This window comes from Nerophis ophidion, linkage group LG03 (assembly GCF_033978795.1).
Source record: "Nerophis ophidion isolate RoL-2023_Sa linkage group LG03, RoL_Noph_v1.0, whole genome shotgun sequence".
In the NCBI taxonomy this organism is placed as follows: Eukaryota; Metazoa; Chordata; class Actinopteri; order Syngnathiformes; family Syngnathidae; genus Nerophis; species Nerophis ophidion.
In genome coordinates this window covers 39,065,450-39,083,274 of record NC_084613.1, presented here as the reverse complement: position 1 = coordinate 39,083,274, position 17,825 = coordinate 39,065,450, and the positions used below count along the sequence as shown (strand labels likewise).

The window sequence follows — 17,825 nt, the reverse complement described above, 5'->3', positions numbered from 1 at the left end:
CTCTGGAACCACTTCTCTCGAGAGGGGCTGGACTCTCTTCCACTCTGGCGTTACCGGCAGTGAGAGGCGACGGGCTGGGGTGGCAATTCACGTTTCCCCCCCGGCTCAAAGCCTGCACGTTGGAGTTCAACCCAATGGACGAAAGGGTAGCCTCCCTCCGCCTTCGGGTGGGGGGACGGGTCCTGAATGTTGTTTGTGCTTACACACCAAGCAACAGTTCAGAGTACCCACCCTTTTTGGGTACACTCGAGGGAGTACTGGAGAGTGCTTCCTCGGGTGATTCCCTTGTTCTGCTGGGGGACTTCAACGCTCATGTTGGCAACAACAGTGAAACCTGGAGAGGCGTGATTGGGAAGAATGGCCGCCCGGATCTGAACCCGAGTGGTGTTTTGTTATTGGACTTTTGTGCTCGTCACGGATTGTCCATAACAAACACCATGTTCAAACATAAGGGTGTCCATATGTGCACGTGGCACCAGGACACCCTAGGCCGGAGTTCCATGATCAACTTTGAAGTTGTGTCATCGGATTTGTGGCTTCATGAGAGGGGCGGCACTTTCTACCGATCACCATTTGGTAGTGAGTTGGCTGCGATTGTGGGAGAGGATGCCGGACAGACCTGGCAGACCCAAACGCATTGTGAGGGTCTGCTGGGAACGTCTGGCAGAGTCTCCTGTCAGAGAAAGTTACAATTCTCACCTCCGGAAGAACTTTGAACATGTCACGAGGGAGGTGCTGGACATTGAGTCTGAGTGGACCATGTTTTGCACCTCTATTGTCGATGCGGGTGATTGGAGCTGTGGCCGCAAGTTAGTTGGTGCCTGTCGGGGCGGTAATCCTATAACCCGTGGGTGGACACCAGGAGTGACGGATGCCATCAAACTGAAGAAGGAGTCCTATCGGGTCCTTTTGGCTCATAGGACTCCGGAGGCAGTGGAAAGGTACCAACAGGCCAAACGGTGTGCAGCTTCAGCGGTCGCAGAGGCAAAAACTCGGACATGGGAGGAGTTCGAGGAAGCCAAGGAAAATGACTTCCGGACGGCTTCGAAGCGATTCTGGACCACCTCAGGAAGGGAAGCAGTACACTGTCAACACCGTGTATGGTGCGGATTGTGTTCTGCTGACCTCAACTGCGGATGTTGTGGATCGGTGGAAGGAATATACTTTGAAGACCTCCTAAATCCCACCAACATGTCTTCCTATAAGGAAGCAGTGCCTTGGGAATCTGTGGTGGGCTCTCCTTTTTCTGGGGCTGAGGTAGCTGAGGTAGATAAACAGCTCCTCGGTGGCAAGGCCCCGGGGGTGGATGAGGTCCGCCTGGAGTTCCTTAAGGCTCTGGATGCTGTGGAGCTGTCTTGCTTGACAAGACTCTGCAGCATCGCCTGGATATCGGGGGCGGTGCCTCTGGATTGGCAGAACGGGGTGGTGGTCCCTCTCTTTAAGAAGGGGGATTGGAGGGTGTGTTCCAACTATCGTGGGATCGCACCCCTCAGCCTTCCCGGTAAGGTTTATTCAAGTGTAATGGAGAGGAGGCTACGCCAGATAGTCGAACCTCAGATTCAGGAGGAACAGTGTGGTTTTCGTCCTGGTCATGGAACTGTGGACCAGCTTTATACTCTCGGCAGGGTTCTTGAGGGTGCATTGGAGTTTGCCCAACCAGTCTACATGTGCTTTGTGAACTTGCAGAAGGCATTCGACCATGTCCCTCGGGAAGTCCTGTAGGGAGTGCTCAGAGTGTATGGGGCATCAGACTGTCTGATTGTGGCAGTTCGTTCCCTGTATGATCAGTGTCAGAGCTTGGTCCGCATTGCCGGCAGTAAGTCGGACACTTTTCCAGTGAGGGTTGGACTCCGCCAAGGCTGTCCTTCGGCACCGATTCTGTTCATAACCTTTATGGACAGAATTTCTCGGCGCAATCAAGGCGTTGAGGGGTTCCGGTTTGGTTTGGTGGCCGTGGGATTCGGTCCCTGCTTTTTGCAGATGATGTGGTCCTGATGGCTTCATCTGACCGGGATCTTCAGCTCTCACTGGATCGGTTCGCAGACGAGTGTGAAGCGACCGGAATGAGAATCAGCACCTCCAAGTCCGAGTCCATGGTTCTCGCCCGGAAAAGGGTGGATTGCCATGTCTGGGTTGGGGAGGAGACCCTGCCCCAAGTGGAGGAGTTCAAGTACCTAGGAGTCTTGTTCACGAGTGAAGGAAGAGTAGATCGTGAGATCGACAGGCATCTTCAGTAATGCGGACGTTGTACCGATCCGTTGTGGTGAAGAAGGAGCTGAGCCGGAAGGCAAAGCCCTCAATTTACCGGTCGATCTACGTTCCCATCCTCACCTATGGTCATGAGGTTTGGGTTACGACCCAAAGGTTTAGATCACGGGCACAAGTGGCCGAAATGAGTTTCCTCCGCCGGGTAGCGGGGCTCTCCCTTAGAGATAGGGTGAGAAGCTCTGCCATCCGGGAGGAGCTCAAAGTAAAGCCGCTGCTCCTCCACATCGAGAGGAGCCAGATGAGGTGGTTCGGGCATCTGGTCAGGATGCCACCTGAACGCCTCCCTAGGGAGGTGTTTAGGGCACGTCCAACCGGTAGGAGGCCACGGGGAAGACCCAGGACAAGTTGGGAAGACTACGTCTCCCGGCTGGCCTGGGAACGCCTCGGGATCCCCCGGGAAGAGCTGGACGAAGTGGCTGGTGAGAGGGAAGTCTGGGCTTCCCTGCTTAGGCTGTTGCCCCCGTGACCCGACCTCAGATAAGCGGAAGAAGATGGATGATGAGATGGATGGATATTAGGAGTATGATGAAAGTTCGACTTCGCCTTGTTTTCTTCCGTGACGTCCTCCTTGAAGTTCTGTTATCATTCAGAAATATCAAGCAGCTAAAATGCGTGGAGGGTGTTTTGCATTTTTTCCATCATGCTTGGTAATGGATTTAAAGGAATGTAATTTAGAATTTTTTATGTTGGGTGGATGTTTTTTATAATCGCCACAGAGTTCAGTGACCCTGTCTGTTGGATTTTTGTTTTGGTTGGATTTTATTTTATTTTATTTTTTTGCACAATGACTAGGTAGGGTTGTTTGCATTGGGTCATATAAGTCAATGCTGTACAATCCTCAATTCAGAGCATAACTTAAGCTCATCGACCTTAAGTACTCACATTGGCCACTAGTTGGCGACTTAATAGCATCATAATTGTCAGACTATAAATATGTGTGCAATTTCCCTGTTGGTAGGCTTCCTTTAATGGTGTCTCACGGGACAATCGCCTAGGGCCCGAAGTTTGGACATTTCTGCTGTAGATAACAGAGGTGGTGCATGACAATTGGGGCGAATTTTTAGTAAAAGTTTTTGTCGAAAACCGAATTATACGGAAGGTACAAAAACTGAGATTTCATTGTACTCCTAAATGTGTTTTTAGACCACACACTGAAAACCAATTTTTGGGGGAAAATATGACATTTAGGGCTGCAGCTATCAATTTTTTAGTATTCGAATATTCGTGTATTATTCTTCGAGTAATTGGATAAAATATACATCATAGTATTGTTTTTTTTTGCGAACATTTTTTAAATAAACATTTTACTGCTTGCCATAACCTTTGTTCTGTTATTCAAAGAAATGCACATCATCACAATTGAAATTATACTATTAACATGTGTGCATTATTTAAAAAATGCACACCACCACTCTAATGTGCACTTTATTGCTGAAACTATGTCTACGTATTTTAAGTTCCGGGCAGTCCACACAGTCTTAGTTTTAGAAACGCTTATTAATTACACGCAAACAATTAACGAAAGCAACATAATATACATTTAAGATTTTTTTCGAATCAAATTGATTTAATTGATTAATCGTTGCAGCCCTAGTTACATTTCAAAAATTAAAATTGTATTGACATGAGACATGGTCTTGTTGTTTGGCTCCCTTTTTTAACTTATGCTTTTCATTAATTTTTTTTCGTAAAGCATTTTACAGTTTCTATCTAATGTAGACACTCTTTACAGATTGAGGACATCGTCACCAGGATCCAAGATGAGAAAGCAGGAGGAGTTGCCATCAGGACTGTTAAGAGCTTTCTGTCCAAAATCCCCAGTGTTGTATCAGGTCAGTGAAATGCATATGTTGCTGCTATGCATCCACGACGTTGCCTAATGTGATGTACCGATAGATGTCGCTGAAAATATGAGTCATAATGTGTGAAGCAAATGTGACCTTTTGGGCTCATTTAAATTGCTGCTGCCACAGTTGGAGGAGTGTGATGTCTTTGCCCATAAGACCTCTGCCACTGAAAAGAGTGCCTGTGGCGCGCCGCTGACCTCGTCTCACAGTAGTAATGCTGCAACATTTTTCTATTTATGTTTACACACTGCGATGTGTGTTGGATGAATCATCAGCGTGTCTCCTGGCTGTTTGTGAGTCACAACAGTCTTCAAATCCCTTTCTGCCGCCGCTGCCAAGCACATGCACATGCACCAAATGTTCTGCTGTCCAAGAGCCAACCTGTTACACTTTACGTCGTGATGACCCGCTGCTTTGACCTTAGACCAGGGTTAGGGAACCAATGGCTCTAGAGTCAGATGCGGCTTTTTTGATAACTGCATCTGGCTCTCAGATAAATCTTAACTGACATTGCTTAACACGATAAGTAATTAATAATTCCGCGTGTAATCACAGTGTTAAAAATAACGTTCAAATTATAAAACATTCTCGTGCATTTTAATCCAACCATCCGTTTTCTATCGCACCTGTTCAAGATGTCGCATCAATGGTAAGAAGCATTACATTTATTATTGGTTAGCTCTAGAAGAACAATGTTATTAAAAAGAATAAGAGACGTATTATACTCTAAAAATGTTGGTCTTAAAAATGCACACATTTAGTTGTATTCAGTGTTAAAAAAATATTATATGGCTCTCACGGAAATACATTTTGAAATATTTGGCTTTCAAGGCTCTCTCACCCAAAAAGGTTACCGACCCCTGCCTTAGACTGACCTACAACTGTTGTTTGGGGACACAACATCGCAGGAAAACTAGAGGACTCCCTTTTTACTATATGCTTTTCAATTTAAATGTCTCCAAACACAACAATGCTTTAAGTTACACTTACAGCACAAATGTAGGATTCATTTTAAAATGTCAAATTTTTCGCATTAGCAATAGGGGTGTGGGAAACAATCATTTCGAATTTGAATCGCGATTCTCCCGTTGTGCGATTCAGAATCGATTCTCATTTTTTTAAAAATCGATTATTTATTTATTTTTATTATTTATTTATTTATTTTTTTTTTTTTAATTAATAAATACAACAAAACAATACACAGAAATCCCATAACAATGCAATCCAATCTCAAAACCAAACCTGACCCAGCAACACTCAGAACTGCAATAAACAGAGCAATTGAGAGGAGACACAAACACGACACAGAACAAACCAAAAGTAGAGAAACAAAAATTAATATTATCAACAACAGTATCAATATTAGTTATAATTTCAACATAGCAGTGTTTAAAAATCCCTCATTGACATTATCATTTGACATTTATAAAAAAACAAAAAAAAACAATAGTGTCACAGTGGCCTACACTTGCATCGCATCTCATAAGCTTGACAACACACTGTGTCCAATATTTTCACAAAGATAAAATAAGTCATATTTTTGGTTCATGTAATAGTTAAAACAAATTTACATTATTGCAATCAGTTGATAATACATTGTCCTTTACAAGTATAAAAGCTTTTTACAAAAATCTACTACTCTGCTAGCATGATGGCGCCCCCCGTGGTTGACGTTTTTGCGTCATCCTACCGACAACATTTACATTTTTTATTTATTTTAGTACTAATTTGCATCCTAAATGCAAAGTTTTAGCACGCAACAGTGAGATATAACAGAGATGCACTTCTGGACATCGGAAAAGCTCACCATGATCTCACTTATAGTCTAACGGACTTCAACTTTCTTCTATGACGAGAGCCAGCTAACCACAAAACAACAACAACAAGGCGGCGAGGCAAACGAGCGGGGCTACAAGCTAGGCTAAAGGCTAGAGCTAAACGACCACCACTGCCTAGCTAACGTGCGCTCGCTGGACAACAAGCTGGATGAGCTGAGAACCAGGATTACATCCCAGCGTGAACTGAGAGAATGATGTGCTCTTATTTTTACAAAAACCTGGCTTTCGGACAGCATCGCAGACTCTGCTATCCAGCTAGCAACGCACTCAGTTTACCAAGAAAAGCGAGAGGCGGCGGCATCTGTGTTTACGTGAGTAACCGGTGGTGCTCGGACGTACAAGTGGTTGAAAGACACTGCTCGGACAACATTGAGTTTTTGATGGTGAAATGCTGACCTTTTTACCTGCCAAGGGAGTTCTGTGCAGTGTTTACACTGCCTGTTTACAACCCGCCACAGGCGGACTCCACTACAGCGTTGAAGCTGCTGCATGACGTCATCAGTAAACAAGAGACCACGCACCCCGATGCTGCGTTCATGGTAGACAGGGTGAAAACCTTTAAATTCCTCGGGACCCACATCAGCGAGGACCTCACCTGGGATCACAACACCCAACAAACAATAAAGAAAGCCCAGCAGCGACTGTATTTCCTAATAAGGCTGAGAAAACTTAGTATGCCACACAAAATTCTCATCAACTTCTATAGAAGTACGGTTGACAGTGTCCTTACCAGCTCAATCACGGTCTGGTATGGAAACTGCACTGCTAAAGACAGGAAGGCACTCCAGGGAGTGATTAAAACTGCTCAGTACATATCAGGAGCAACCTTCCCCTCACTACAAGACATGTACTCTACCGAGGCCACCAGAAGAGCACACAACATCATAAAGGACAGTACACACCCCCAGCACAGTCTCTTCAGCCTCCTACCATCAGGCAGACGATACAGGAGCCTGAAATCCAGGACTACGAGACTGACAAACAGTTTCTACCCACAGGCCATCAGGCTTGTGAATGCTTACTTGTGGATGCTAGTGTCCCCCCCACCATTTTTACTTGGTCTTTTTTAATAAAGGACAGGTACCTTGACCACCCCCGAACTGTGAACCATCACTGTAGACACTTTTCACCTTTGATCACTAAAGACACTTTAACTGCTGCTGTGACCCAAGGTCACCTCCATATTTATACTCATCCATCCATCCATCATCTTCCGCTTATCCGAGGTCGGGTCGCGGGGGCAACAGCCTAAGCAGGGAAACCCAGACTTCCCTCTCCCCAGCCACTTCGTCTAGCTCTTCCCGGGGGATCCCGAGGCGTTCCCAGGCCAGCCGGGAGACATAGTCTTCCCAACGTGTCCTGGGTCTTCCCCGTGGCCTCCTACCGGTTGGACGTGCCCTAAACACCTCCTTAGGGAGGCGTTCGGGTGGCATCCTGACCAGATGCCCGAACCACCTCATCTGGCTCCTCTCGATGTGGAGGAGCAGCGGCTTTACTTTGAGTTCCTCCCGGATGGCAGAGCTTCTCACCCTATCTCTAAGGGAGAGCCCCGCCACACGGCGGAGGAAACTCATTTCAGCCGCTTGTACCCGTGATCTTATCCTTTCGGTCATGACCCAAAGCTCATGACCATAGGTGAGGATGGGAACGTAGATCGACCGGTAAATTGAGAGCTTTGCCTTCCGGCTCAGCTCCTTCTTCACCACAACGGATCGGTACAACGTCCGCATTACTGAAGACGCCGCACCGATCCGCCTGTCGATCTCACGGTCCACTCTTCCCTCACTCGTGAACAAGACTCCTAGGTACTTGAACTCCTCCACTTGGGGCAGGGTCTCCTCCCCAACCCGGAGATGGCACTCCACCCTTTTCCGGGCGAGAACCATGGACTCGGACTTGGAGGTGCTGATTCTCATTCCGGTCGCTTCACACTCGGCTGCGAACCGATCCAGCGAGAGCTGAAGATCCCGGTCAGATGAAGCCATCAGGACCACATCATCTGCACATCATATTTATACTGTTGACTATCATTCAGAATGTGCAATAATCTTATGTTACTTACTGTGCCTTATATATACATTTTTATTTTTAGCTAAGTACCGTGTAACTTGTTGAAGAGTGGACTAGCAAAGTAAGATTTTCATTGTACGGCAAACTGTCTGTTTAACTGTGCATATGACAATAAACAATCTTGAATCTTGAATGTCAGAAGACTGGGGTGGAACATAATGAAATCCTATGTATTGAATGAACAGAGAATCCTTTTGAATCGGGAAAAAATCGTTTTTGAATCGAGAATCGTGTTGAATTGAAAAAAAAAAAAGATTTTGAATCGAATCGTGACCCCAAGAATCGATATTGAATTGAATCTTGGGAAACCCAAAGATTCACAGCCCTAATCGGCAGATATGTAGATCAACATAATTGTTCTAGTTATTTTTCTTCATCATGTTACATTCGTGCTAACATTTCCATCCATCTTCTTCCTATTATCTGGGGTCAGGTCGCATGGGCAGCAGCCTCAGCAGAGAAGCCTAGACTTCCCTCTCCGTCCAGCTCTTTCCAGGGATCCTATGGCGTTCCCAGGCCAGCTGGGAGACATTGTCTCTCTAACCTGAGTTTTCCGCATGGCCTCTTAGTGGTTAGACATGTCCTGAACACCTCCCCAGAGAGGCTTTCAGGCGGCGTACTAACCAGATGCCTGAGTCACCTCATCTCACAACTTTACTCCGTCTCCTTTGGAATAACAGAATTTCTTACTCATAGGGTACTCACAATCTTGTCCTTTCGGTCACAACCCAAAGCTCGTGAACATTGGTGAGTGTCGGAACGTAGCTCGACCTGTTAATTGAGAGCTTTGACTTATAGCTCTGCTCCATCTTGATCACGACGGAATGATGCAGGGTATGCATTACTGCCGATACCGCACCAATTTGACTGTTAATCGCTTGATCCACTCTTCCCTCGCTCGTGCACCTGGGTACGCCACCCTTTTCCAGGCAACAAATTAACACTCCACTCACTCACTCCTCACAGAACTTCCCAAAGGACACATTGAATGACTTCTTCATGCCCAAATACAACACATGCAGACAAATTGGAAAACCCCCTACAGGCCCTCAACAACCCTGCTGAGAGTTTAGTGCTGGTGCAAAGTTCCATGACTAGGACGTAAACCACACTGCTCCTCTTGAATCAGTGGATTGACTATCCAGCGTAGCCTCCTCCAGTACGACTTAATAAAATTTACCAGGAAGGCAGAGGAGTTTGATCCCACGGTAGTTTGAACACACCCTTCGGTCCACCTTCTTAAAAAGGAACCATGGCCCCGTACTGCCATTTCAGATGCACTGCCACCGATGTCAACGCAATCCTGCAGAGTCTTGTCAACTAAGACCCCACAGCATCTTTAGCCTGAAGGAAGTCCGGACAGCTATCCAGCGCTGGGGCCCTGCCTCTCAGGACCTTTTTAACTACTTTGGCAACCTCAGCCCCAGAAATAGGAGAGCCCACCAAAAAATAAACAGGCACTGCATTCTCATAGGGATATGTCTAATTGGGATTGAGGAGGTCTACAAAGAATTCCTTCAACCTATTCAAATCATCCCAAGTCAAGGTCAGCGCAGCACACTGTACCCACCTTACAAAGTGTTGACAGAGCATTGTTTTTCCTTCCTAAAATGGTGGATGGTGGTCCAGCATCTCCACGAAGCCATCCGGAAGTCGTACTCTATGGCTTCCCCAAAACTTATTGCTGACACTTGTTTCTCGATAGAGTTCATAGGGCCAACAAAAACATTGGTATTTCAGTGTTCATACGCCCAGCTTCTCTGATGACCGGGTTTTCACCAAATGTTTTCCCGAGTTTTGCATACTGTCATGGTTATCGCACAACCAAACATTGCATGTGGCAAACACAAATGAGTCCGTCTGCCCATATATCCTTTGCCGAATCAAATGTCCAAACAGATCCCCTCGCATGATGTGACTCAGTGTCTGTGATTTTGTTAATTGAGTATTGCTGCAAAACAATCCACAATGGGGTAAAATAAAGGTGGCAGTTGAAACATACGTCTGTATGGTCGTTGAGTCCCGACAATGGGATGTGTTGCACCATAAAGCACCGAAAACCTTGTACGTGTGACTGCAGCAGTCAAACAAAGTCATGTCAGCATTAGGAATGTAACAATATGAACATTTTCATATCACGGCTATTGTTACCAAATTAATAACTCATCAATATCGCAGTATTCTTCTTCAATATGCTCAAAAAGTACTTATACACACACTGAATTCTTTCAACCAAGTTTGTTACGACACACGCACAGTCCGTTTTTCCCTCTTCTGCGAGAGCACTCAACAGCTCCACTCTGAGCGCGTCCAGACACGCGCCCACTCGCGCTGCGCAGACCGCACCCACATGCCGCCGGAGAAAATCATCAATCAAGACACCTGGCAGTGATTACGGACGACAGGATAAAGAGCCTCGCCGCTGACTACTCCTCGTCGGAACGCTTCTTTTGCTTGCAGTAAGCCTCGCGTATTTGATTCTCCACTAGTGATCTTCTCCTGTGCTTGTTTCCTCCTACCTTGTTTTTAATCTCCTTCGTCTCTCCTTCCTCCCACAGTCCCTGCCTCCACTCCCGCTGCCATATTCCCCGGAACCCTGATTGCCCTCCTGAATTCCCCGACACATTGCATGGACTTTGGACGCTCTCTCTCTCCTGCACCACGACCACGCCTGGACACTGGACTTCTTTGCCTTCTCCCTCTGGTTTTGGATGCCACCATCCAACACGCATGACAACACTCCTTACGGCATCTTCATATGTTAATCCCAGCACATAGTTAACATTCAAACGCATAGTAGCATACACACCCTACGTAATCATGAATCACTCAATAAAATATTGAGTTTATACTTCGGCTGTTGTGCCGTCTCCCTCCTCCGCCTTCGCCTTAGCAAAGTTATTTAAAGTAAAATAACTAAAAAACACAATTTAGAAAACGGGAGCCTTATTGCAGTTAGCGTTATTACCGTTTATTGTTACATCCCTAATCAGAACATATTATTCTTGGATGTAACACTTTGATGAAGAAGGTGACAAATATTACTGAATTCAAAAGAGAACTCTTTGTAAAGAACAAAGGTGGCGTCCATATGGGGCGGTATAGCTCGGTCGGTAGAGTGGCCGTGCCAGCAACTTGAGGATTCCAGGTTCGATACTCGCTTCTGACATCCTAGTCACTGCCTTTGTGTCCTTGGGCAAGACACTTTACCAACCTGTTCCCAGTGCCACCCACACTGGTTTAAAAATGTAACTTAGATATTGGGTTTCACAATGTAAAGCACTTTGAGTCACTAGAGAAAAGTGCTATATAAATATACTTCACTTCATTTGGTTGTCCCTTCCCCTTTCCCCTGACCATCTTCACCAACTAGTTGCGTGAGGTGATGTTTAAAATAGGGCTGGGCGATATATCGATATACTCGATATATCCCGGGTTTGTCTCTGTGCGATATAGAAAATGACTATATTGTGATATTCGAGTATACGTTCTCACACAGTTGCTTTTGGCTGCGAGCATTACTCTACAGGCTCTTCCCACTCTTTCTTGTGTCTCCTTCTCACAGACAGCAAGCGCACCTTCTAACATACGCCCTTGTGGAGTAGAGAGGTAGCAGCATGGGTAACGTTAGCTGTGGTACAAGTGGTAATACGAGAGAGAGAAGGTGCAAATCTGGTAACAAATGAAGGAAGACTTAATTCCCAAGAAAAACAGCAGGGGGTCCATCGTCTGGCAGTGGTTTGGCTTCAAGTGGGAATGTCGAACAGACAACCATCATTTGTCAAGAATGGGGCAAAAGTGTTGCTACAAAAAGTATCATTCCTGCTAATGTGTAGCATAATTTGAAATGTCACCTGCTAGAGATTGAAGGATGCCTACTTTGCTTGTCAACATCTCCATTCGGTGCCACACCAACAAAATGCAACCATTTCCACATCAACACCGCATGATAAAAATAGTGAACAACATAAGGAGAATACGTCCGAAGTAAAAAACTACATAGCAATTTGATTTCCTATTATGCAGCTTATTTTTATTTGACAGTTATTGAAATATCTTCTGTGACATCATGCACAAAAGTGCACTTTATTTGTTTTAAACTATTGTAGTGGCGTTCTGTACAAAAAGTGCACTTTAATTTAGTGTTGTTTTGATATGTCATCTTAGTGATATCATGCACAAAAGTGCACTAATAGCTTGTTTTAAAATGTCTCTGACAATCTTGCACTTTCTGTTTTGAAATGACATGAATGTTTGTGCCACTGCTTAATAACTGTTTATTAAATACAGTTTTGGTCAATTGACTTAGTTGTGATTTTCCTCTCTGCATAAAAGTTTAAAATGAGCATATATTAATGCATTATGAACAAGAATGTTTTAATGTAGACACATAGAATCATCATACTGGTGTGATTATATGCATCAAGTGTTCATTCAAGGCTTAGGCAAAATATCCAGATATATATCGTGTATGGTGATATGACCTAAAAATATTGAGACATTAAAAAAAGGCCATACCGCCCATCCCTAGTTCAAAGTCTATTTGTTATTGTTTTGAATTGTTTTAAGCATATACATCTACAGCAGTACCTTAAGCTGTGATTCTGTGACAGAGCTTTAAAAAAAAACAGCGCACTTTTAAACATCCATAATGCCTTTTAAAAACAAACTAACTTTTAGATAGTATTATATGAAATAAATATTTTATATATATATATATATATATATATATATATATATATCTATATCTATATATATATATATATATATATATATATATATATATATATATATATATATATATATATATATATATATATATACATATATATATGTAGGTGTGGGAAAAATCACAAGACTACTTCATCTCTACAGAACTGTTTCATGAGGGGTTCCCTCAAACATCAGGAGATTTTAATGGAAGCATTCACATACAATGGTTTATATAGGGCACAGAGTGGGTGGGTACAAGGTGTGCTGGGTGCAAGAATTTGCCATGTTATTGAATATTCAACATTATTGTCTTTGAGGTTCCAAATATGGGTACTTTTTTACTCTCCTTGTCCCACTAATTCACATAAGGTGTGCACCCAGCACACCTTACAACAGTGGTAATAAAAGATGCAACCTATGCTTAAAAAAGAAACGGTTTATTACATATCATCAAGATCTATCATCCCTAACAAGTGCAGTGAAATCATTTCAACATGCCGCCACAGACGGAAACACCTCCTAGGTAACACATGAGCCAGTCACCACGCCCCTACGCCTGCCTGTACCCACCCACTCTGTGCCCTATATAAACCATTGTATGTGAATGCTTCCATTAAAACCTCCTGATGATTGAGGGAACCCCTCATGAAACAGTTCTGTAGAGATGAAGTAGTCGTGTGATTTTTCCCACCCCTACATATTACGCTCTACCACAGTATCGAGCATTATTCTCTGGATAATCCAATCAAGATACAGTATATATATACAGTATATATATATATATATATATATATATATATATATATATGTATATATATACTACTAACAACAGAAGTTTTATGAAGTGGTGTAATAAAAATCTACAGCATTTACCTTGGAGAGTGGACTTTTATGGTATCTTCTTCCAGCTGCCCCTCCGTCAAACTCACCATCCGCAGCTTTTCCATCGGTACGTGTTTGTCTTGGAGTTATTTTTTTTTGGACATTTTTGGCAAGTATTATTAACTAATTGTACTTCAGTGTGGCTCAGACTAGCAGTGATATGCTCAAATTTTTTTGCCAATTTGGCGACATGCTTAGTGATATATTTGTTTAATTCAATAAATATCATCTACTTATTCTGAGCACTGTTCTTCTTTCCGTGGTTGGAAAACAAAGTTATGCTGCTCTTCAACTATAAAGAGTAAAACCAGATGTTTTCTGCTGATCTTACGGGGTTCACTGTGGCATTTGCTACACCAACTAAAGGTTTGGATGCTTGTAACTCAAATGTTTGCTTGCATCTGAAAGCATAACAATTAACAGAGAGACAGCTCTTATCTCAAAGCACTCTTAAGTTGAGGTACCACCTGCTTTTGGAAACCTTTTAAAAAGGATTATTGATTAAAAACGGGGGCCGCCGTACATGTACACATTATGCAATTATGCATAAAATATGTATATTACTGTATATAGTGTATATGCATTTAAAACCCCCACGGACAATCACTTCAATTGCAGGCTGAATATATTATTGTTTGACAAGGAAAATGTAAAAAGTAGCAATGGCTAAAATCATGTTTTTATTAACAATTGCCAAGCCTCTTCCTTCAAGTAATCTTTTTTAAAATGTACATATCATAATGGATTCTGACCCTTAAATAATCACTGCACGTCATGCATAATGCTATTTGCTTTTTATTGTCCATACTTTACTTTAAATATAAATGATGTTGTTTTTTTGGCCTGTCCACCTACTCAGGCAAATCATACTGTTGATGTAGATGCCCATGTTTGCTGTACACATTTGCTTTACAAAAGATAAGTATGGAATACTTCTCTTGTTGACTTATTTTTATTTGACTTTGTTAAATGTTTGGCGCGGCCGCACCGGAACAGGCGGGGATAGAAAGAGAAAAAAACGAAGACAGAGGGGGAAATTGCGGAAACAAAAGGGGGGACGAAGAGTCGACAACAACAGAACAGCATCAACAAATACGATATGTACGATATGATACGAAAAAATATAGTAACGAAGCAGTTAGTGAAGTAGATATTAATGACACAGAAATGACAATAACGATTATTGCTCTAAAAATGGAGCAATAGAAATACCAGGAGAAAAGCACTATTGATAATGAATATTTACAATAATTACTTCTATTATCAAAAATACAGTTGTTTCAAATGCAACAATACATATATGTAATGATAACTTGAAATACAAAACAAAGCAGATAAATGGAGGGGATGAAAGAGAAGCCAACTGTATTAACCTTGTAGATTGTTATAGTAATAATAGGTCAAGCTTTGTCAGTGAGCTGTGTTTAACCCAGTCTTCCCTAGGGCAGTCCTTCTTAAACAGCGATGCCAGGCTGATATCAAGGAACATGCTTTTATGGCCATACACGAATATGATGAACAGAAACTATTTGAGAAGGCAGGGGGTCGGCAACCTTTTGCATCTAAAGAACCATTTTGGCCAGTTTACAACAAATGAAAACCCACTTGGAGCCACAAAACCTATTTGATCACTATAATTAAGTTAATGCTACACATAAGGTTCCCTTTAGCGTATTGTCACATGATTTCCTGTCTTGTTCTTTCTTTGTATTTTGCATGTTCGTTAGTTACTGGTTTCTTTTGTAGCTTTTCCCTATAGTTTCCCTTTAGGTAAAGACCAACACCTGACGATTAGTCAAGACCCAACTTTGCTGGATTTCTGTTTTATTATCTGTTGTCACCAGTTTTAGGCATGTTACTTTGAATAATAAATTATAGTTGATACGGTGATTGAATTTTTTTAGGTGGCTGTATCTCTCCCTGTCCATAAACGGAGTATTGTGAGATTACATTATTATCACGTTATTGAGTTGTTGATGATTATTCCCCAGTAGTAGTTAAAGTTGTGTGTGTGTTAGTAAGGCTATTGTTATAAAACAGCATTATACCTAACACTAGTTGTGAAACATCTAATTTCCTTCCATGTTTCTTCCTTATTAGGTATTTCCATGTTTCCGTACTATTGCTCTGTCTGTAGATAAAAGAACTGCTGCGTCAAGGCGAGCTCTGTCTTCCCCTTCCGAATCTTATTGTGTAGCGTGACAACCGCCTGAAATAAAGTCCAGCCTTATGTAGCAGCGGTGAGGTAAAGACTGTAATTGGTAGGTTTTTGATACTTGTCCTGTGTTGATACGATTCAATCATGAGGCATTTTGCCCACCTTTACAAAAATGCTTTCTTTGTTAGCAATTAAAGTATTGTAACACATCACCAGTTCCAACAACTCTCAATCCCTCTCTAGGCACCATTGTTTATTAGCAACAAAGGAAGCTAACAAGATAAAGCATGTTAATTTAAGTGTCATGGTTTCTCACCAAAAACACTGCCCCAAGAATTGAAAGACTGATGCAGAACTTTGAAAGACTCAAATGGATGCCTTAAAGGGGAACAGTATCACCAGACCTATGTAAGCGTCAATATATACCTTGATGGTGCAGAAAAAAGACCATATATTTTTTTAACTGATTTCCGAACTCTAAATGGGTGGATTTTGGCGAATTAAACGCCTTTCTGTTCATCGCTCTTTTGCGATGACGTCAGAACGTGACGTCTCCGAGGTAATACAGCCGCCATTTTTATTTTCATCACATTACAAACACCGGGTCTCAGCTCTGTTATTTTCCGTTTTTTCAACTATTTTCTGGAACTTTGGAGACATCATGCCTCGTTGGTGTGTTGTCGGAGGGTGTAACAACACTAACAGGGAGGGATTCAAGTTGCACCACTGGTCCAAAGATGCAAAAAAGGCAAGAAATTGGACGAAATTTGTTCAAAATACAAGGGTATGGGGAAAGCCAACGAAATGGTCAGTAGTTTGTTCCACACACTTTACCGACGAAACCTATGCTACAACAGAGATGGCAAGATTGTGTGGATATCCTGCGACACTCAAAGGAGATGCATTTTCAACAATAAAGTCAAAGAAATCTGCCTCCAGACCCCCATTGATTGTGACGGAGTGTCTGCACATTTTACCGGCGGTGCTAAGACAGACATGGCACAAAGATGTATGGATAACCTGCAGATGCATTTGCAACGATAAATTAAACGAAATCACAAAGATGAGTTTTGTTGATGTTGACTTATGTGCTAATCAGACATATTTGGTTGCGGCATGACTGCCAGCTAATCGATGCTAGCATGCTACGCTAATCGACGCTAACATGCTATTTACCGGCGGTGGTAAAGCAGACTTCGCACAGAGATGTATGGATAACCTGCAGATGCATTTGCAACGATAAAGTCAACGAATTCACAAAGGTGAGTTTTGTTGATGTTGACTGCCAGCTAATCGATGCTAACATGCTACGCTAATCGATGCTAACATGCTATTTACCGGCGGTGCTAAAGCAGACATGGCACAGAGATGTATGGATAACCTGCAGATGCATTTGCAACTATATTACATTTCCTTCCACCCAAATTTAATGCGAAAAAAACACTTGCCAATCGAAGGATTTAAGTTGCTCCAGTGTCACGAGATGCGAAAATCCTGATCGTTTGGTCCGCACATTTTACCGGCGATGCTAACACAGCTATTCGGCCATGCTATGGCTATGAATAGCGTCAATAGCTATTCGCTCAATAGCTTCAGTTTCTTCTTCAATACTTTCATACTGCAACTATCCGTTTCAATACATGCGTAATCTGTTCAATCGCTTAAACCGCTGAAATCCGAGTCTGAATCTGAGCTAATGTCGCTATATCTTGCTGTGGTATTCGCCGTTGTTTGTTTACATTGGCAGCACTGTATGACGTCACAGGGAAATGGATAGTCGCATCGCAAATAGCAAAAATCAAGCACTTAAAAGCTTTTTTTAGGGATATTCGGGGTCCAGTAACATTTTGAAAAAAAATTCCAAAAATACAACAAGCCACTGGGAACTGATTTTTATTGTTTTTAACCCTTTTGAAATTGTGATAATGTTCCCCTTTAGGGGACAGCGTAGTTACTACAGTACAGAAGCATAAACTAGCTGAAGCCACAACAGTGGGATTAATGAGCTGCATGCAGTTACAGAGCCACAGGTTGCAGACCCCTGCTCTA

At 42.9% G+C, this 17,825-nt stretch overlaps 1 protein-coding gene across 3 annotated transcripts in view; it reads left to right on the top strand.

Annotated features, from left to right (window-relative positions):
- The window catches only part of LOC133549569 (regulator of G-protein signaling 6-like), a 194,407-nt gene that overhangs the window by 110,458 nt on the left and 66,124 nt on the right, over nucleotides 1-17,825 (top strand). For all 3 annotated transcript variants that reach the window (XM_061895111.1, XM_061895112.1, XM_061895110.1), the window contains exon 3: nucleotides 4,001-4,100. In XM_061895111.1, the coding sequence (XP_061751095.1) occupies nucleotides 4,001-4,100 (100 nt within the window). The remainder of the gene's footprint in view (nucleotides 1-4,000; nucleotides 4,101-17,825) is intronic.